Source organism: Nothobranchius furzeri, chromosome 10, assembly GCF_043380555.1.
Source record: "Nothobranchius furzeri strain GRZ-AD chromosome 10, NfurGRZ-RIMD1, whole genome shotgun sequence".
In the NCBI taxonomy this organism is placed as follows: domain Eukaryota; kingdom Metazoa; phylum Chordata; class Actinopteri; order Cyprinodontiformes; family Nothobranchiidae; genus Nothobranchius; species Nothobranchius furzeri.
In genome coordinates, this window is record NC_091750.1 from 38,474,908 (window position 1) to 38,497,088 (window position 22,181).

The 22,181-nt window shown below is 42.8% G+C and overlaps 1 protein-coding gene across 1 annotated transcript in view; it reads left to right on the forward strand.

Moving 5' to 3' along the window:
• ppil2 (peptidylprolyl isomerase (cyclophilin)-like 2) overlaps positions 1-16,609 on the forward strand; it is a 28,043-nt gene extending 11,434 nt beyond the window's left edge. The window contains exons 14-20 of the mRNA XM_015960273.3: positions 1,261-1,294; positions 7,322-7,439; positions 7,601-7,657; positions 12,111-12,183; positions 12,611-12,673; positions 14,435-14,577; positions 16,381-16,609. Of these exons, the coding sequence (XP_015815759.3) occupies positions 1,261-1,294; positions 7,322-7,439; positions 7,601-7,657; positions 12,111-12,183; positions 12,611-12,673; positions 14,435-14,577; positions 16,381-16,483 (591 nt within the window). The 3' untranslated portion in view covers positions 16,484-16,609. The remainder of the gene's footprint in view (positions 1-1,260; positions 1,295-7,321; positions 7,440-7,600; positions 7,658-12,110; positions 12,184-12,610; positions 12,674-14,434; positions 14,578-16,380) is intronic.
• The last annotated feature ends 5,572 nt before the right edge of the window (positions 16,610-22,181 follow it).

The following is a 22,181-nucleotide window of genomic DNA, read 5'->3' on the forward strand; positions in this document are numbered from 1 at the left end:
TTGTCCATCATGTTCTTGATTCTCTGGAGAATCCTTCTTTGCATCATCTCCTCCAGCGGTTCCACAGTCGTCCCCAGAACAGAACCGACCTTTGTTATTAGGCTGTTGAGCCTTTTCAGGTCCCTGCTTCTGATGCTGCTACCCCAACAGACGATGGCTGAAGAGATTACACTCTCAACCACAGACTTGTAGAAGATCTGCAGCATCTTGCTACAGACACTGAAGGACCTAAGCGTCCTCAAGAAGTGCAGTCTGCTGTGTCCCTTCTTGTGAACTGCCGATTGTTTACCCGTGATTACGTCGCCAGATAAAAGGCAGCTTCAGCAGGATCGTTGTATTGGAACAAAACCTTTAAAAGCATCACAGGAACACGGTTCTCCTCACTGTACGGAACCTTGTAAAGTTATTTTTAGGGTTTGATGACTTCAGCGTTTTCATGACGTTTCACCCTCAGCCGTGTGAGCCCGGGACCTCCAAACACTAAACAGCTTCTGCTTTCAGGAACCTTAAAGCAGATGAAAACCATCAAAAGCACATTTTTCCACTGATGAAAAAGTTTTTATTGCCTCTGAAACACGGAGGTTTTAGACCTTCCACACCGACACTGGAGTTCTTTGTAACTATAATTATTTTTCCTGACCCGAAGCGGTGGCGTTCCCACCCAGTGGGGAACAGTTACTACTTTGTTTTATTCTCTTTAGACAGAAAAGCTCTTATGCAGGTTTGTATGGATTTAACCACCGTGGTAGGCTACTAACCCTAACCCTTCAACCACAAAAATCATCTTGTTAATGATTTTAGTGGAATATTGCATCATGTTTCAAATCTGCTGTGCACACGTTACCCTTTTACTTTATTGTAGAAGTTGGAGGCCAGAACAGCCTAAAAGCCTGAAAAGCTAAATGTTTTGGCTAAATCTACCTCTGCTGTTAGTAAATCCAATAGTTTTCCTCCAAACTACCTGATGTAAATGTTGCCGGAGCAACACGCGTGGCCAAAGGGGTCCAGAGGAGCTCAGAGCTCTCATCAAGCAGCTGATGGTAGAAGGTGACCGTGAACAATCGGAGCCAGTTTGGCTGGGTTTATGGTGCCCTCCCTTTCATCACTGATGACTCGGATCAGTCAGATGCTGGTTTTTTTTGTCATAATGAAGCAAACAAATCAGCAGAAGAGTGAAGCGATAATACGATCAAATAAATTGTTTTAATTGCTTCTGACGTTAATGAAACTATGACTGAACTCAGATTGTTCTGTTTTCAGATCCAAGGAGGCGACCCCACCGGTACAGGCACAGGTAAGACGAGCACTGCACCTAAACTGGATTTTTAATCCCATACCGCCTCCTCTCTGAATTTTTAATGGTTTATTTTAGGAAGGGTTGCGTAAACACGGCTAAGAGCTGGATTTTCTAGTCAGCAGTGTGACTAAATTTACTCTGATGGGACAAAAGAGTAGACAGAAATGCTGAGCGGGGGTGGGGGCAAGAACAACCAATCGTTCAGCATGTGGAGTCGTTTTCCTGTGTTTTTTTTTCTTTTCCCCGTGCCCTGTCTGGCTGTGAAGCAAACAGGATAATAAACGAAAATAAACAGTCAATGATGAACTCTTGTTCTGCTTCTAGACCTGCAGAAAAGGGACACACAACAATACAACAGGAGCAAGCTATCACTGCGTCAACTTGATGAGGAAATGTAAAATCAACATTGTTTAACTGAACAGTCACACGATAATAAATCACAGTGCATTTAGTGCCAACCACAGCCTTAAGACATGTGTTAACGTGCCCAAGTCCATACTTATGAGAGCACCATGTGAGCACCTGTGTGTGTACACGCGCTTGTAAATGTAAGGTTTCTCTATAGGAGCGTCTAATAGAGTGTGTGAGGGGCCACAGATCTGCCCCCCAAAGATGTGTAGGAGACGGAGGGAGCTCCAAGTCCCAGAGATCCAGGAGCTGCCCCAGAGCACAGGGACCCCAAGGAGACCGTAACCAGAAAAGCCCCCGCCCCCCTCAAGAGGTGCAGAGGATCGCCTCGGGGGGCCACAACCAGCAGCCGGCAGAGTCCCGGGAGATCTCAGCGGCAAGCCCACAGGCCCGCCCGCAGCCTCCCACCCCTCAGCCAGCCAAGCCCGGGACCCAGGGGCGACCACTCCCGCCGGGGACCCAGCAGAGCCCAGGGACCCAGATCCCACCAGGCAGCCACCGGGATTGATCAGGCAGACGCCAAAAATCTTAAACCCCCTGACCCGGAAGTCACAAACACTCAGGCAGACCAAGGCACCGCACTCCACGTTTTCCTGTTTTCAAACAGCAGCGGCGTGTAATCCGGCTCCAGGCCACATACAGTCAGTTTCCCGTCTACATGTCCGTGCTGCTGGGAGAGTTTGGAGCACAAAGTGATCTTTGTGGAATTCGGAACGCTTTGCTGCATCAGGTTCATGAAGGTGCGGAATTTCTGGCCTGAGGGTAAAATTCCCCTCATCACCTGTGTGGAACATTGTGTGCACACAGGTGGATAACAGACCTGTAACCGGCTCTCCAGGAGGACTAACGTTCCCACAACTGGCTGATTTATGTTGCCCTGCAGCACACGCCTGTTCCTGTCGTTGAGATTTATTTCAGAGGTTTTGTGTTCAATCATTTCTTGACCTGAAGCTTTAGGATCTGATGAAGCCAGAATTTCACCTGGGAGTCTGTTGGCTTCAGTTAATCAGCAAGAACATTCTATCGTAGAATCTAGACCGTCATTTGCCAAAAGCCAAATTGGCGGTCCATTGGAGCCGCCTCAGCTAGTATTTTGGCGGGCCAATCTCAGCGCTTTTATTTAGAAAAGCGGCGTATTATTTTGGTTTTTTATGTAGTTCTTCCACGATGGCGGACTGTCACATTGACTGACATCTGTAGCGGTCCAATCACAGCACTCTGTTGGCGGGTGGGATGTTACTGAAAAAGCAAAAATGGTGACGGCTCATTTGAAACGGCTTTGGCATTAACTTCCGACAACTATTGCAATTCACTTCTTTATGGTCTCCCCAACAAACTCCTTCATAAACTGCAACTGGTCCAGAATTCAGCAGCCCGTATTATCACCAGAACCCCTTCCTTTCACCACATCACCCAGTTCTCCAGCAGCTTCACTGGCTCCCTGTTAAATTCAGGTCCATCTTCAAAATTCTCCTTCATACCTTCAAAGCAACCCACAACCTCTCTCCTCCATACATCTCAGACCTTATAAGTATTCACACCCCGTCCCGTTCACTCAGATCTTCTTCTTCCATCCATCTTGCGGTTCCTTCTGCCCGTCTCGCTACCATGGGGAGCAGAGCTTTCAGCCGCTCTGCTCCTCGACTCTGGAACTCACTTCCCCCAGATATCAGGAACGTCGACAGTTTTACCCTTTTCAAAACAAAACTCAAAACACACATGTTTAAATCTGCCTATGACCTCTGATTTTATTGAACTGTTTCTCTCTTTGTTTTTTCTTCTTTGGGTTTTATTATTGTTTTATTGTATTTTATTACGTGTTTTGTGTAAAGTGACCTTGGGTGTCCTGAAAGGCGCTTTTAAATAAAATGTATTATTATTATTATTATTATTATTATTATTTTGACTTGGACCTTTCCTTGACTCAAGCGCAGATAGAGGTACTTAGGTTTATTTGGGGTTAGGGAATAACGAATTGCCTCGCTGACTGACATCCATAGCGGTTTGTTGTCCAATAGCATGTGGAGACAGTTTGAAAGACAACTGAGAGCCTTCAATGGACCATCACCAGACTCTACATCCACATATATAGGATGGCTTAGTTTTAAGTGGCACTTAACTATTAACTAGGCTTTTAAGCCTTTAAAGCCCGAAATATAAAGTCTAGCTTTTGAATCTCAAGTTACGAGACGTAATAGTAATAGTTTTATTTTATTATCCAGTTATATAATAGAGAAATTAAAACAGGCCCTTGCCACCTGTAGATCCTCCACCTCCATCAGGGGGCAGCAGACTGGAGAAGGTACCAATCCCTATGCTCCATCTGGATGATTAAAGGATAGTGGTTTGATGGGAGTTTGAGTTAAAAGCCTTTGGTTTACAGAAAACTTATGTAAAACATGAACTTTGAGCTTCCAGGTCCGGTCCATTAAACTGATAATTTAGTAATAATTTTACTTTATAATCAGATATAACCAAGGCTATGTTCACGCTGCGTCTCACCGACTAATTACTTCAGCGTTAATCACCAGACTGAAATCACTGGTTTAATAAAAAGATGCTTTTTTCATTTGTAAAAACTGGTATTTGTTTTTGCAAATGATCTTCATATATAGAGTACATTTTAAGTACTACGTGTACATTTTATAAATAACTGGAGTGTGGCTTGGCTGTGCCTCCCAGAATGATAACAATAAAGACTACTTCATTCTATTCTATTGTTACTTTGTCCTTTAAACTTGACCCTACCAGACTAGAGGGAACACTTCAAAGCCCTGAAATTACGTCACCAAGTATGATAAATGATAAATGATAAATGACCCGCACTTGTATTGCACCTCTCAGAGTAAGGACTCCAAAGCACTTTACACTACAGTGTATCATTCATCCATTCACACACACACATTCACACACTTATGGTGATGAGCTACAATGTAGCCACAGCTGCCCTGGGGCGCACTGACAGAGGCGAGGCTGCCGAGCACTGGCGCCACCAGTCCCTCCGACCACCACCACCAAGTAAACGTGGTTGCTGCACGTTAGCGAGCGCTCATCAATCTTACGTTTTTCTTCAGTCAGAACAGACAAATTAGTGTCCGAGTGATGGAAGGAAGCTTGTGTTCATGTGGTCCTGCCACTTCCCGCCTCCTCCAGCGTAGATCTGAGAAGTCCGTTACGCGTCAGTCAGTCAATGAGATGCCACTGCTAAAAATGCAGTCGCTTTAAGAAACGTCAGGTACGTTTCCACCTTCTGAATCACTTTAAAACAACCATGAAAGCAACACAACTAAATACCACAAAAACAATTAAATGCTACAGCGTTCAACATACATCAACGATGAAACGACTAAAGAGAAGGAATCCTGTCAGAACCTCTAAACAAATCTCAGAAATGATTCACACACCGAGTGAACGCCCTTCTTTGTTGCTTGTGCAGAAATTAGAACGAGACGAATTCAGCAAACGGCTTAATTTAGCCTCGGCTCCTTCCCAACGCTCCAAACCAACACCCTCCAGGACCAGATGCTCCGGAGAAGTTCTAAGCACTGATTTTCACGATGCACCATCCAAGTTTAGAAGCACAAACCCCTCAGCTGAGTCAGCGGGGGAGTCACTTGTGATCATTTACAGGGAATTTTCAGATTTCCATCAGATTGAGTTTATTATGGTGCTTTTCTGTTTAGGATCCATTTGGCTAGAATGTCAACTAGCTGATGAATTATGCAAGAGCGTCACCATGGAAGCCTCTCAGGGGTTGTTCACACCAGCATCAACACTCTCCCAGTCCTTACTTTTCCTGTTCCTATCTCGCCCGACCGAACATAAACCAGCTGGCACGACACTCCTCTGGGAAACCGGTCCTTTTCCCTGTTGGAGCCAATAATCTCCTGCAGTGCGTATTCCTGAAGACTCATCATGATGACTCTTAATAATGAAGTCAGCCTGGATAATGAATCGCAGCTGAAGGCTCTCAACGGGAAACCCGCTTTTCCACCCCATAACCAAACACCCAGAGGCTCGCCCCTCTTAAGTCCTTCTGACTAGAGTCCTTTTGCTATGTGATGAAAATATGAAAGGCACGGTGGAGGAGAAAAAACAGCCTGACTTTCACACCTTTCTATTTTTAGCTCCTGGCTCACTAAAACCAGAGGCAGTTGGAGAGAAACATTCATCTTAGCAGATCTGATAGATGCAACATGTTTCCCTGCACATTCATTAAGTAATACTGGACAGATTGAGGACTGAACAAACTTGGTGTTTGTTGCTTCCGTTTAACAAGTTTACCCAAGGCTTTCTGATGTAAAACTTCACAGCTTTGCACATCCGTGCTCAGAATGATCCGATTCCTCATTAACTGGTCCAGTTGGACCAAAGGAAATCTGGAAGGAGGTGCCAAACAGGACTTGATCATTCAAGCAAAGTAAAATATGGAAAATCTAAGCTGGAAGAGGAGAAAAGCAGGAGGCTGGATTTCCTTTTCTCTGGGTGTTTCCCCAAACGGAGGGTTCCAGTTTTTCCTCCTTTAATTAAACCCAACGGTTAATTCGGTTTGTTCACACTTGAACATCCCAGATGAGATGTCTGCTCCAGTGGAGCAGAAAAGTGCTTCTGCTCTTATCCGGTCTTCACGAGGCTGAAACAAACAGCCACAAGGACGCCAAATAAGATCTGTTTTTAGTTTAAATCAGGGATGGACAATATATCGGCATCAATATCGGTATCGGCCGATGTTAGCCGTTTAACATATCGGTATCGGTTCGATAAATAAAAACTGGGCAGATATTAACAACCGATATTTTTTCCATCTCGTCTCCATTTATTTGCCTGTTTTGGGGGGGGGGATGTGTGATTGTTTAGTCATGTGAACAGTGAATGAAATGATCTCAGAACCGTGTGTGTGTGTGTGTGTGTGTGTGTGTACATAATAACGTAAATTCAGCTTTAATAATTGTCATTCTATACAAAATCTGCTGATTTTAGAAGCATTAATATCAACATATCGGTATCGGCCCAAATATTTCATATCGGTGCATCACAAGTTTAAATTAACCTGAAAAAAAGGAACTCCTTTTTGATCACGCTGCAAACGCGCCAGCGCCATCAAGTCAGGGATCCGGTCTGGTTTCTGCGAACAAACATCGTCCACGACGTTCTGTCTCTGACATCATCATTCCTAAACGTCGACTAACACAAACTGCTCCTTTTGGACCTGAACACTAATGAATTTATTCTTTAAAAAGGCAATTAAAGTCCTCTAAAGGCTCTCCGTGTCCTGCAGAACCACAGCATCTAGTGATGGTAGCTTTACATTTTGAATCGTTTGGGTCATTAACTTTACATTCACACTTTTTGGGTTAATAAATATGGTTCGAATAGAAATGCTGAGTTCAGAATTAATAACCAAAAAAAAATCTGAGTTTTGTGGAAAAATAAAACTGTTTTCACTCTAAAACCTAACAGTGATCTGGTTCTAGAGGTGCTGTTGGTACCCATGCAGATAACTGCTTATTTAAGAAGTGGTAAAAGTCCGATTATTTCCTGGTGTGCTGCTTAATCTCCAGGTTGCTACGGTCATCCTCTCAGGCTCATATTTTATTCCCGTTTTTGTTTTTCCAGGAGGAGAATCGTTCTGGGGAAAACCCTTCAAAGACGAGTTCCGGCCCAACCTCTCCCACACGGGCCGGGGGGTTCTGAGCATGGCTAACTCGGGTCCAAACACCAACAAATCTCAGTTGTAAGAAAACCTTTTTCTAGATGTTAAGGTTTCTGTGTGCAGGATTTAATTTCACAGATTAATATAATTGCACCGAATTATAATCCAGAGGAAAACGATCATTTGGTTTTGTGCTTTAATTGAAACTGAGTTCTTGTTTCCATACATCTCGTTTTACGCAGCTTCATCACGTTTCGCTCCTGCACCTACCTGGACAGAAAGCACAGCGTGTTTGGAAGGTAAACGTCTTTGATGGTTCCCTCCTGATAATCTTGTTACCCACACTGGATTATCTGGCTGATTTAAACAATCCTGACACATGTTCCAGAGTTTGGCTCAAATATTCCCCATTTCCTCCTCAGTCCTCTTTATCACATACTTCCCAGCTCCAGACTGGGGCCAGTCACAGGACTCCCAGTCTGATTCTGGGTCAAAGCAGATGAAACATTTACTGCGTCGACTCGAATGCCTTCCTCCGCTGGGTGGTTTTTAGATGGCTGTTGCTGAAGAAAGCCTCGGCTGCCGTCTAAAAATACCCGGACTGCTGTTAGGCGACTGATGCAGCCTCAGGAAGCCTCCGAGTTCTGATTTTCTGCTTTTCACGGGCAGGCTTTAGGTGTAGGAGCAGTTTTTGTATCTATCTACAGTCACTTTTAGGCCTAGTCCACATGTAGCCGGGTTTTTTTAAAAACGAATATCCGCCCCTCCAAAAACTCGCATCCACACCACCTCGTTTTAAAAACAAACTCTGTCCACACGTATCCAGATAAATACGTTGTTAAGGACATGCCAGACCTGTAGGCGGCAGTACTTCCCCCGTTCTTAACCTCGTCCTTCGTCTGTGGTCTTCCGCAAGGAGCAGTAATTCCTCTTGCAAAAACAAACGAGCAAAAAGCGCTTGGACAATTGATAAAGCGAGCGCAGCTCTGAGGGCATCCATGCTGTCGGCTAGTGTAAACACAGGTCGCACACGTGATGTCAGCATTTTTTTGTCGCGGAAAGGGACGTTGCGGACCTTAAAACTCCGGTTTTGTCCGTCCACACGCAGACACCCAAAATGGAGAAAACGCAGATCTTCACTTTGGCCGGAGTTTTTAAAAAGATCAGTTTTCGTGTGAAAAAACTCCGTTTTCGTGTGGATGACAGGCCAAAACGTAGAAAAATATCTACGTTTTGGCAGATCCCCGGCTACGAGTGGACAGGGCCTTGGTAGGACTTGAAAAACCAATAAAATCTGTGTAACAAAAGCCAGAAAGAAGGAGATGAGAAATTGTATTTGATACTGATCATAATGCCGTTTTCTAGGCCTGTAGGCCTACAACCCCCCAAGGCACTTTACAACACAGTCATTCATCCACACACTGATGGTGATTAGCTACGTCGTAGCCACAGCTGCCCTGCAGATCACCGGTCCCTCCATCAAAACTGCAAAACATCGAGTGGGACTCGATCCTGCAACCCTCCAGCTACGTGATGTACCTGCTGTATCTCAACCATGGCTTCTGCTCTCTAGCACATCCTGACCTTTGACCCTAAACCCTCCAAAGTAAGGGGCTCGTTATCTGTTATCACAGCTTAAGTACTTTCTGCAGATATTCCATTTATGTTGAAGATTTCACTAAAAGTATTTTGGGGTTCAATGTAAAAAGACTCGAGGCTGAAGCTCTTGTTTTAATTAATTTATTACAACAAACCTTAGAGTTAAGAAAAAGTTGGAGCTCCTTTTATTCCAGAAGATTATCTAATTGTCTAATTGTTCTGGTTTTTAAAAAGTCAGTGAGTCATGAAGTGCGGAAGCTCATCTAATCACCAGAACATGTGGAGGCAGAGCGCAGCCTTCTGAGTCAGAGTGTGTGTGTGTGTGTGTGTGTGATATTGTACATACTACATACTGAGGACCATTTTCCCTACACATTTTTTGGGTGCTCTCTCTTTTTTAGAAGCTTACCAGAAGCTTACTGTACCAGTTAGAGGTTTGGTGTGAATTAAGTTTTAGTTAAGGTTAGGAATAGATCAGCACTGGCTATGGTATGGGTTAGGCTTAGTGAAATCACAAAAAGGAATGGAAGTCAGTGGAGCGTCCTCACTGAGAGAGAGAGAGCTCCCAGAGGAGCTGCTGCTTAAAGACTACAGTTTAAGGAGCAGCTGAGTGTAATCCCATAAAAGCTCGCTGCTGCAGGAGTCGCTCAGTTCTTCTCTGCTCTTTACACACAAAAGCAAACAAAGACCTCGTTTGTTTGTTTGTTTGTTTGTTTTAACTGAAACGTGTTTATCTCCTTCCAGGATCACGGACGAGTCTGCACCACATTCTGATCTGATAAATACTAAACAGCACTTGATTTTATTTCAAGGATTCCTAGGAAAGTTTTTATTGACCAGCACTTTCCACCAGTTTCACTCTTTGTGCTCAGCGTTGACAACATTATAGGTGTGACCTAAGTTATGAGGGAAGCGGACAAAAGCAGGAGTGTCTGGTGTGAAAGGCCGGACGTGTAGACTAATAGACGGTGTGACACGTTGCCAGTTTAAAAAAAAAAACGTTAAGTTCATTTTAATAAGGAGGAACAAACTGTTGATAGAACCGCTCTGAAGCTGGTTCTTGGTTGTTCTGGAGCCTTTTATATATATGAGTGATTTATAAATCAGAGTTAAAGAGATTAAATACCAAATAAGACAACCAGGAACCGGAGGTCCAAAGTAAAACTGTGAAAGACATTCAGAGTCTGAGGACTCCTCGAGTTTCTGTGGACGTCACGGAGACATTTACTCAGACCATCTGTTTTATTGTCCACTATGGTCCTTTCCTATGAGGTCAAACGCACAGCATCACATAGAGAAACGAATATTCCAGTTATTTTATTGCTTTAATTCTCCTCTGTTCTGCCGAGCCCCCGTCTCTTCAGGCTGTGTAGAAAGTAAAACCTGACAGTGATTAAAGTTCTGCTTCATCCCTAAAGGCGCTACAATCTGAGGATCTCAGGAATTGTTATTATTAATATTTATAATTTATTATTATAACAACAAATTTTATTTGTAGCACCTTTCAGGACTCTCAAGGTCGCTTTATTGCATAATACAGATAAAACAGTCCTCAGCGAGTTAAAATTACAAATCAATCAATCAATTAAACAAATACAAGTTAAAAGTGAAAACCAGTAAGTGCTAAAATACTAGACTAAAGTCAAAAATAAAAATATACAAATAAATCAAGTAATCAATCAATATAACATTAACATAAAGATATACATTACCCATTAAAATCTACATAGTATAGCTGAATTACATACACAATCAACTAAAATCAAATTAGGCATTCAGAAAGGCATGTCTAAACAAATGAGTTTTCAGTAATGATTTGAACTGAGTGATAGACCTGGCCATACGGATGTCTAAGGGGATGCTATTCCATAACCGCGGAGCCTGTGAGCCGAAAGACCCAAGGCCCATCAAGGATAGACGGTCTTGGAGGTATAGCAAGTAAATTATGGGAAATCGTGATGGTGTGTACAAATTCAATAGGTCACGGGTTTTGAATGTTAAGAGTAATATTTTGAAATCAATGCGGTAGCATACTGGGAGCCAATGAAGCTCCTCAAGAATCCGAGTAATATGTTGAGAAAAAGGTGTCCGGGTAATTGTACGCGCTGCTGCATTCTGCACTAACTGAAGTTTGTGAAGAAGTTTCTGAGGTAGGCCCGTGAGTAAGGCATTACAGTAATCCAAACGTGATAAAACCAGGGCATTTACAAGAATCTTAGTGTCATTTATTGTCAAGGAAGAACGTAATTGATTGATGTTGCGCAGATGAAAAAACGCAGACTTAACCAATCCATTTACATGGCTATTCAAGGAGAGACACCCAAACTTTTAACATGGGCAGATAATAAAATGAGAGTATTATCGATATTGAGTGAGAAATTCAGAGATCTGGCAACATGTGATTTGGTTCCGACTGTGAGAAGTTCTGTTTTATTACCATTCAGTTTCAAGAGATTATGAGCAAACCAAGTCTGTATTTCACCTAAGCAGTTTGTTATAGCCATAATAGGTAATGACTGAACAGATGAAGAAGAGATGTATAATTGCGTATCATCTGCATAACAGTGGAAGTTCACATTGTACTTCCTAAAGATGTTTCCTAGTGGAAGAATATAGATGATAAATAAAATTGGACCCAGAACTGAACCTTGTGGAACCCCACGTGATACAGGCATGAGATGAGATTTATATGACAACCTGAACAAAATGCGAGCGGTCAGAAAGGTACGATTTGAACCATGAGAGTGCTGTCCCACATACCCCAATGGTGGATAGGCGCTTTAGAAGAATTTGATGCGATATTGTGTCAAACGCTGACGTCAAGTCTAAGAGCAGTAGTATGCAAACTAGACCAGAATCAGATGCCATCAAAAGGTCATGAGTGATTTTAATTAGAGCAGTTTCTGTGCTGTGGTTGATTTCCACTGAGGTGGTCTTGAAGTTGAGTAGCCACCACTTTCTCCAACACTTTAGAGAGAAATGGCAGATTTGAAATAGGTCGTTAATTATTAAAATCGGTTATAGACAGATTTGGTTTTTTGAGAGTAGGTAAAATTATCGCAGTTTTAAATTTTAGTGGAACCACTCCCATGTTAAGTGATGCATTAATAATATTAACAACGAGCAATATTCTATTTCTATTCTGTTTTCTAGGGTTGTTGGTGGATTTGAGACCCTCACAGCCATGGAGAAAGTAGAGTGTGATCCTAAATCAGATAAACCAAAGGTAAGAGAAGGTGTTCATCAGGATCTGACTCAGCGTTTTGGTTTACACGTGTGGGAAGCTCTCAGGTTTAGGAGGAAATCCTTCCACTGGTGGCAAAAAACTTGACCCTGCGGCTCACCGCCCAACCGCAGAAAGCCTGACATTCCCTTCACAGCAGTGTTTTTACGTTTCTACGTCTCTGACACTAAAGGAGAACAAGACTACGGCGTGCCGCCATGACAGTTTTTGACCCAAACACGGATGAAATAAATGGTCGGGTAGAAAACGTGAAACGAAGCAGCAGCAGAGCAGGAAACTGTTGGAGATTGCATTTAGGTTTTAGAAAGCAACACTTTGTCATTGTGCTCGTCTCTGTTGGAAAATCTGTTAAACAAGAATTTGGATGTTTTTGTTGAATCATTTGACAGCTTCTGTTTTTCCTCTACAGTCAGAGATTAAGATCATAAGTGCGACGGTGTTCGTGGACCCATACGAAGAGGCCGATGCTCAGGTTGGATTTTTTATTTTTACTTTCATCCGTGTTATTGGTTCCTGTATGGAAAGTTCCCACGTCATTTAAATACCTGCGTACTTGAATATTTTTTCTTGAGGTGCGGTTCACTCGTTTCATCAGTACATTTGCAGTGGTCTCTAGTAGGAATGAATGCTCTGTACGTAAGGATTTAGATTCTTACTTCCTGACATGTGGACATCTCTCCTCTGATTGGCTAACAGCAACACGACTCTACCACTGACTCTGTTTGCTCTGCAACGTTGATGTTTCGTCTCCACAAATAACACAAGCCTGGAGGAGTTCTGCTGTGTGTTGGAGTTGCTAATGCTAACGTTAGCTTCTACTAGCTGAGACGTTCTCTGCCGTTTCCTGGACGCTAAACCAACAACAGCCTTCCCCGTTGTGAGTCCATGAATGTTAAGTGACCCCTATTTCACACAGGCGGGCGAGTCTTAGTCGCAGAACGGCTTCCTCCCTGTTGCTCCTCGTTAAGACTCGCGAGCTCAATGTGCATTAGTGTGTCTGTGTCCCTTACGCTGCATATTTCAGGAAACACAAGTTTACTTTTTATTTGTTGGTTTTAGTGGTTGCAGGTTACAATAAGAGCTTCCTGCCTTCACCTGTAATTTTGTTATTTTCCTTCCTTTTGTCTTAAGCGTGTGTGCTGCTGTAACGAGTGAATGTCCCCACTGTGGGATCAAAGTTTAGTCTATTCTATCACAAGATCCCCGAGACTTCAAAGGTCACGGTTTGTTTATGCCATCCGCCATTAAACCAAAAAGAAGCAGCGAGTAAATAGGTCACACGTATTGACGTACTCTACATAGATATGAAATTGCATCGCTGTAATGGTCTTATTTTGAAAATTACCAGGCGTTTTACTCTGAAACCATGTGAGGTTTCCTGTCCAGCCCTATGTTCACTCGTCATTGACGTGTCCCATGAGCAGAACGCGGCAAAAATAGAACCCAATCCTAAATGTAGTGGCGCTTCAGGGACGCACCTGAAAATTACCGCCTGCTCGCGGCCGGTTTGAAACACCCCCATAGACTATAGCTGATTCTGTCTAAAGCAGCGCCGTTCCGCTCCGCTGATGCTTCCAGTATGAAATGGTGACAGCTCGACGTAAATCTGTCAGGATTTTCTAATCTTAGTTTCCCCGTCTGTGTTCCATCAGAAGCTAATGCAGGAGAGGGTAAATGGCCTGTATTTGACATAGTGTCTTCTAGAGTCCTTGAACCCCCCCAAACTGCTTTACAACACAGTCATTCACCCATTCACACCCTGGTGGTGATGAGCTACATTGTAGCCACAGCTGCCCTGGGGCTCACTGACAAGGGTGAGTCTGCCGTATACAGGCATCACCGGTCCCTCCAACCACCATCAGCAGACAAGGTGGGGTAAGTGCCTTGCCCAAGGACACAGCGACAGACTGAGCGGGGCTCGAACCTGCAGCCTTCCGATTATGGTGCGAGCCCTTAACTCCTGTGACAAAAATTGTCTCCTCTCACAGAAGGCGAGGTAGGCGTAGGAGACTATTTTCATGTTCAGTCTGCATGAAAAACTCAGATCCATTAGAATCAGTGATAATCATTCAACATGGTTTTTCAGTGAACGACGCCTTTAAGTGTTTTCATTTTCTAATAGTGGCTCAAAAAAAAGTTCTGTTGCCTCCAGGAGTAAAAAAACAATAGAAGAGAATTTTAATGTTAATTTTAAAATAAAATCTAATTTACTTTTGGTGCGACAATTTTTCAGATCGCTGCAGAGCGAGAAAAGGAGCTGCAGAAACAAGAGGAGGAGAAGCAGCTGGTCAGCGTCGCCCTGAAGAAGGCCAAGGAGGAGCAGGCCCCCAAAACCTTCAGGGCAGGAGTGGGGAAGTACATCAACCCCTGCACTGTGTAAGAATACACACACACACACACACACACACACTTGTATTTATATGCTTGTGTGGACCTCCACTGACTTCATAATGACTAACTCAACCTAAACTAAAAAAGGAAATTCACACCATACCGCTAAAACTAACTTTTAGGGTGCTTAGCATTGTGTGGACCAGTAAAATGTCCCCACGTTATGCACATGTTCACACGTTACAGGTTAAAGTCAAAATCTGTCCACTTAAACCTGTAAAGACAAGTACACATAACTACTGTTCTCGTTTTAACGAGACAACTCCATGAGGCTCCAAAACATCAAACTGTTTCTCTACTTGGTTCTTAGAAATCTGATTGAAGACATTATGAATTAAAATAATACAAAAGACAGAATGAAGCAGAATTACCCCAAGATTCCACTACCTCCGCTCCGGTCCGCCCCCGCCCTCCGCAGCCGCTCGCATCCGAACTCAATTTTTACTGGTACCCGCTCTGCAACGGCTCCGCTCCGGTGCGGAGACCTGAGGTGCGCAAACAGGCATGCGCAGGATTTTCGAGATCTTGCGATACAGTCCGAGTAATAAACACGGAAGTTGGATCCAAACACCTGTTGTGTGGGAGAAGCATTGAAATGAACTGTTTAATCTGCCCATCATTTGTGTTGAGAGATCAGCAGTGTTTGGATCAACAAAGTGTGACTACTTTGATAGTGGAAACTGTATTTATGGCTTACTTTTGTGCATTTAAAGTTCAGCCGCCATTGATAGTTGTTAAAAGTTGTTAAACCTGTGCATATGAAACAAAAAATGCTTTTTGTTTATCGATTTATTGTGAAATAACGGAAGTTGTGCTTGCTCCCTTTCCTGTTGGGCGGTTGTGGTTTCTGTCCATTGACTGCGGAGGTGTTCCGGCGTCTGGCAAAAACAGAATCAATCCTATTTTTGCCGGATGGCGGAACGGCCGCTGTAGTGGAACAGCTCTGATTGACTACAACGGGACCGATTTTGCTGCGGAGTTCGTGCCGGAGCGGAGGTAGTGGATTTTTGGGGTTAAAGTCTCTTTCTGGAGTATTTCTTTTATCCCATGGCACCATCTAGTGGTTGACAAACATGTCACACAAAAAGTCTGTTGCTCTGTTTTTTTAAGATGGCGACTTCTCGTTTCTGTTTATAAATGTGCTTCTGTAGCGACAAACGGCTAAAACACATCGTTTAACGAGTATTGTGCTCATGTCATTTTGTGTTTTCATATTTTTATATTTTAAAGACTTTCTTGTCCGTGAAAAGTTCATCAACTCTGTATCAGCCGAGGTATTCCTTAAATTTGAAGCAAGTAAGCGGTAGTCTAACACTATTGGTTAGTTCTGGTTTCTTATTGCACGGAGCTCTGCAATATGTCTCTATAAAATAAAGACATATTACTGACATTATATCGCAGTACATGCTGAGACGATCACTTTTACGGATTTCTGAATAACCATACATGATTTCTGAAAGTAGAAAACTCTGGAAAGTTACTTTAACTGAATGGGAAAACGTCTCACATTGGTAGAAAAAGACAGCTGATTATGAAGGTCAGCCAGCATCAGTGTCCCGTCCTGGGGGTGTACCACGTAGATCCCAGATCCCACAATCCAGGCTCTCTTTGAAAATCCCGGTTTAAATACCTTAATTCAGTAACATGAACGTGGCTTTTAACATTGACCGTACTTTACTCAGATCAATAATTATTTCTGACATACGCTATACATGACTTCCATTTAAAATGAATTAATACTTTCCTCATTTATCTGCAGCAGATGATATTATGAATGTTCTCCTGCAGAAAACGTCCAGCAGCAGAAGATGAAAGCGGGCCGTCCACCAGCGGCGCTCCACCCAAGAAGTCCAAAGGAAAGACGAGTTTCGGGGACTTCAGTTCCTGGTAGCATTGGTTCAACGTGGTTCTGGATTCAAACGATCAGAAAAACTCGTTATTTTTCATTTCTTATTATTTTTGTCTCAGCTTTGTTACTGTTTTCTAAAACTACATTAAAGCTACTTTTCCCCAAAAACTGCTTTTGATTTGATTTCTGTATAAATTCTGCTTAAACGAAGAAGTCAAAACATAAAAAAAGAATTCTTATGTTTGTTGATGCTGAAACTTTGGTTGTGATGTGAAACGTGATTACGCAGATTTGATCTACGGGTGTTTCAGCAGCATCACAGAAAATGTTTAACCTGTAGTTTCAGAAAGAAGGTTTAAAAGCATTTTCAGTAGAAATGTCCAATGTTATCAGTCGGCCATTAACAACGGCATAAAAGTGGAATATCTGAACATATCTATCAGTCTTTTAATGAGCCAACTCTTACATCCCATACACATATTATAAATCAACTCTGCAGTTACTTCTGTCTCTCAAACTGTCAACATAACAAATCTGAGGTTCATTTTGAGATATTTTTGTTTATTTGGAACAACTTGTGAAGAAGAAATTTGCCCTCTGTAGTGAACGTACTCTGTCCTCACGGCACGTAGCTGCGTGTTGCTAGCAGCTAACAGCACATGTTTTGCTGGCAGCTAACAGCACGTGTGTTGCTAGCAGCTAACGGCACATAGCTACGTGTTGCTAGCCAGTAAACAACTAAAACAAAAAGGCTTGTTTTTAAAGAGCAAGTCACCCAAATCAGTTTTTTTTCCTGATAAACTATAAATATGTGTCTAATCGTGCTGCAGACACGTGTAGTCAATAGTTTTGCACTTTAGTGGATTTTAGTTAAAACTAATTTTCTGCCTAAAACTGTCAGTGTTGTGTCGTTGTCAGGTAAAAACTCTGCACTGCATTTGAATTTAAATCTGCCATCGCTACTAGCTAAGAGGTACACTATGATGTTAGATGGTACATTATGATGTCACAATGTTGTGAGCCTGTGTGTGTGTGTGTTAGCGGCTCCGCACTCTCGGTCTGCTAGGCAACAGCATTTGTTGCATTTTTCAAACAGGAAGTGGGAGTAGAATAAGAATCTGGTGACTTGCTCTTTATAAAAGGTTTATCATCATAGCGGCAACATGCAGAAAAAGAACAAATGCATTACTAATTAATAAACACATCTTAGCATCAGGCTTAGAATGAGATTCAGCTGCTGTTGCTGACTAAACAAACGTGGAACTTTTCCTGTTACCAACTTAAATTAAAGTAGTTATTTTACACAGAAAACATTTGAATGTAATCATGCATGGTAGGGAAAATGTGATGTTAGTGGGACACAGCATATATTACTGGTTTATACTGGTGTCGGTAAGAGTCAGACAATACTGGCACATGAACCCCTCCAATATCGAGCATCCCTAATTTAGAGGGTTTTTAAATACTTTTCTGTTCTTATTCAGTCAAAAACGAGTCTGTTGAAACATTTGCAGCTAAATTATTCCTAGAAGCTCCATAAACAGAAACATTTCTCAGAATAACCTTAAACGAATCTTAGTTTGATAAACAGACGTGTCTTCCCGATTCTGCCTTCTTGTGAAACCGCTCCTGTTCTGTAACATATGTACTGTTATCAACACGTAACTGAAGGATTTTAGCCTCACGTTTCGGACCTGCTGGTAAAGTCAACAGCAGCATGAAGCGAGTCCAGCTGCCTTTGAGACATTTGGCTCATTAACTGGATGAATAATTCAAGTTAGCAGCAATGCGTTAATGGTAATTCTATCCCATAGGTTGTCCTTGTGACATGTTCAAGACATATCAGCCAGAAATCAAGGTCTCCATTTAGCTAAACCTCAATGGGACAATTCAGAGGAAGCACACAGAACCTTCTCCACCTTTATGAACCCAAAAACTTCTGCGTAAATATTCTGGCAGGTGTGTGATGGTCTGACCATGGGTCCCATTTTCTAATCCGCCTTGCCTTATGTCACAAGTTATGTTTCAGCTTAAATTAAAAGTAATGATGCAAATTTCAACCAGTCACGTAATTTAAGATGAGCTTGTAAAAACAACTACAAGTCTGACTTCACAGCAGAATCTCTACTCTCCCCAGCGTAGCTGCTACTGGCCACATGACCGAGTTTACAGGAGTTTTCTCCACGTTTAATGCTCCTTCTGTGGTCTTGGAAAAGGGACGTGAAGCTTGCTTAACCTACAGCCATTTTTCTTTTCGTCTGGTTTGGTGAGAGTCCTCTGTGCGTTTTCACACAAAACCTAAAGTAACTGTTGCCGCTTGTTGAAAATGCTTACTGTCGTGGCATCAGACCGGGTCTTTAAAATTCACAAATATCACGCGGGAAATCCACGACATCAAACGGGATCAGAAAACCTAGCAGCTCGTAGACTCCCATTCATATTTTGGTGGTAGGGGACCTGTGGACCAGAAGTAGATGGGCATGACTTTGGCTCGTCGACATATACATATATGGACAATGGGTTTCCATAGGCTTCAATAACACTTTTTGGAGGAGAAATGGGAGGTGGCCACCACCGCCATTTTGACCGTGTCACAGGTTCCGTTAAGCCCAGACAATTCCACAAAAGGGAAGAGAGGAGGAGCTGAGGGTGTGGCTGTAAGGCTGGGATCAACTGACGACACCCGGTCGAACTAGCTACAAGCTAACCTGAAGCTAACCCAAAGCTAACGCGGAGGTGAGAGCTAAGCTAATGGAGGTAGCAACCTAGCTACAACCGGAGTTAACTGTGCACAACACCAGAGCTTCTGAGTCAGAGATACGCCAGGCTGACCGCTGGGTAAAACCGGGTGGAACACAGAGATCTCCCGAGAGCTCCACAAGCCGGCAGCCGCACAGCAGACAAGCACCCCTGCGATCTGAGATGCGCAGAGCTGCCGCTGGGGAGAACCGGGTGGAAACGTTTCCATCCCAGAGCTCCACAAGCCGGCAGCCCGCACAGCAGGCAGGAGCCGCGGCGATCAGAGATGCGCCGAGCTGTGGGGAGGGGACAACCGGGTGGAAAACTTTGGTTTCCATCTGAGAGCTCCTCAAGCCAGCAGCCCACACATCAGACAGGAGCCGCGATCAGACAGGAGCCGCGATCAGACAGAGATGCACCGAGCTGCGGGGAGGGGAGAACCGGGTGGAAAACATCGGTCTCCCGAGAGCTCCACAAGCCGATAGTCGGAACCCAGAACCACCAACATGCTATATTTCAACCCATTTTCTAAAGTGCAGCATTACGTTAAATGCACTGGGTTTTACCCTATTACATTTAAATTTCATGGTTAAACAGTACATGTTAAAATCTAAGCTCAGCTCGGCAGTGACCTAAAATACATAAATATAATTTTACTTACAGAAAAAAATGAAGTGGAGAGTCCTTGGACGCTCTATTAGTGCAATTAATGCCACAGCAAGTCATTTTGTCCAACAATTGCACAAATAATATCCAAAAAAGAACGCACAGACGCTACAACTAATGGTCTAAGTTGAGAGACTGAAAATGGTGGAACAGTTTCCAGGCCAGACCGAGGCTCTACTGGGGCCTTTCCACGGAGCTAGCTCTGTGGTCGCGTGGGTCTGATGCTCATTAATTATACAGAATTTTAGGCTTTTAATACACTTAAACAGAAGAGTGAGAAAAAAATTCACCCCCCTCAGAGTTGTCATGAGTGTAAACTAGATCATTTAAACCAAAAATATGTTTTGGTACCAGGCTGTAAACATGTTTATTTTTGCTGTGAAATTGGTATTTTTAACATGGGAGTCAATGAGGATTTGCTCGCTTCGGACACCAGCCCCCAGTGGATGAGGGTGGAACTGCAATTTTTGGTACTTCCGCGTTGGCCTCAATTTCTGTCCCTCATTGTGGGGGCTTGCTTTGGCTCCCTATTCTGCTCTCCCCGCAGAACATCCTGAAGGAGAACATCTGACCTCTGACATTTAACAGGTCCTTGCTGCTGAAAAACTCAAATATGAATGAATTCATACATTTCTCTAAGCACAACCGACCTGGCTCATTTGTTCTCTTAATAAGTTTATGAAATTTTGTTTGATCTGAATTATTAAGTGTCAAAATTCAAAAACAGAAGCCAGTTTTCCCCGCAGGATTCAAACACAACCCTTTGTGTTTGGAGGCCCTGAGGGATCAGCAACTCCAAATCACAACCATCACCTGTTTCTGTTTTCATTTCATAAGCAGCAACTGTTCGGCTGGAAGTAGACGAGATCATTGGTAACTTTCTGAGGTGAGGGGATGAATCCCCGTCCTGCAGAAAGAGGCGATCAGTGACTTTGAGCAGTCGTTTCCTCTCTGCTCCACAGAGTCCACGAGCTTAATCTGGGCTGCAGAGATATTTCATCTAAAATATTCATGATGGTAAAAAGTCCAGAGAGCTGTTAAAGTGAGCTCTCCAAACCACAAAAGCTTCTTTAGACATGTTATAGGTTTTATAAAACTCCCAATGGAATTTATTTTTGTCACGATAAGATTCTACACACACTCGGTGTGTGTGTGTGTGTGTGTGTGTGCACTTGCGCACTCAGATGAGCATCATCTGAAGACGAGCGTACGATTAAAAAAAAGATAAAAACTAAAATGTTCTGTAAAGGGTAAAAGAAATGGAGCTGGACTTAATTTGACAGATTTTTCCTCAATTCTAACTGAAAGTTTTGGGAGGCTTTCAGAATGTAGCTCTCCAGTAATGCAAACCGTCTCACTATCAAAATCACTCTTATGGAGGTGGTGAGGGTCTTCTGTTGTTCAGGTCTTTGAGAGATGTTTTGATCACGACTGAAGGTGTACGTGTCCTGAAACTTCCTGGGTTTTATATTCAAAGCTGTATTTTTAAGTGAAGGGGAGGTAAACCCTCAGACCTCTTCACTTCAGGGTTGATTTTTCTCATTTACTGATATTTTTCCAATATCTTTTAAATCATTTTACTTCCACCTCCAAAGCTTTGTCTAAAACATTGATGTCCCTGAGGAATGTCCTCTGTCCAAATAGGGACATGCCTAGCTATATGATGTAAAGTTGGCATGGCAGACAGCAGAGATATGAATCCTACAACTCAGGATTCAGTTCCATTCTGATTCTGTGGGTGATGATTTGATTCAGAATTGATTCTCTTTTAATACTAAAGGGCATCCGTTCGAGGTGTAACGATTTCTAAGTGGTTTTAATAAATTGTTAATAGAATATAAAATGTTTAACTAAATGTAATATTCCATAAAAATCAAATATCTACAAATGAAAAAGAGCTCTAACTAATTATTATATTTCCTTAAAAACTGATTTTGAAACCATGCAGCTTTACATGTCAGAATCACTTCTAAAATTGCAAACATAGTTGATAAAGAGCCAACGTTTATTTTTACAATATTGAATAATACATTTGATTCAATAATTCATATTTGCGAACAAAGCTGGCCTTGCCTTGAATTCAAAACCACACCTGTACTCTGACCTGCTTTCCTACAGTAATACACTGCTGAGTAATGGTTCATGCAACTGGTTTAACACGTCATTAGCTTAGACACACCGTCTTACTTAGCATACTCCAACCCACTCATCATCAGCAACCTAGAGCAACGCTAGCCTGAGCTACTGCTAACGCTAGCCTGCACTACCGCTAACGCTAGCCTGCACTACGGCTAATGCTAGCCTGAGTTACCGCTAACGCTAGGCTGCACTACTA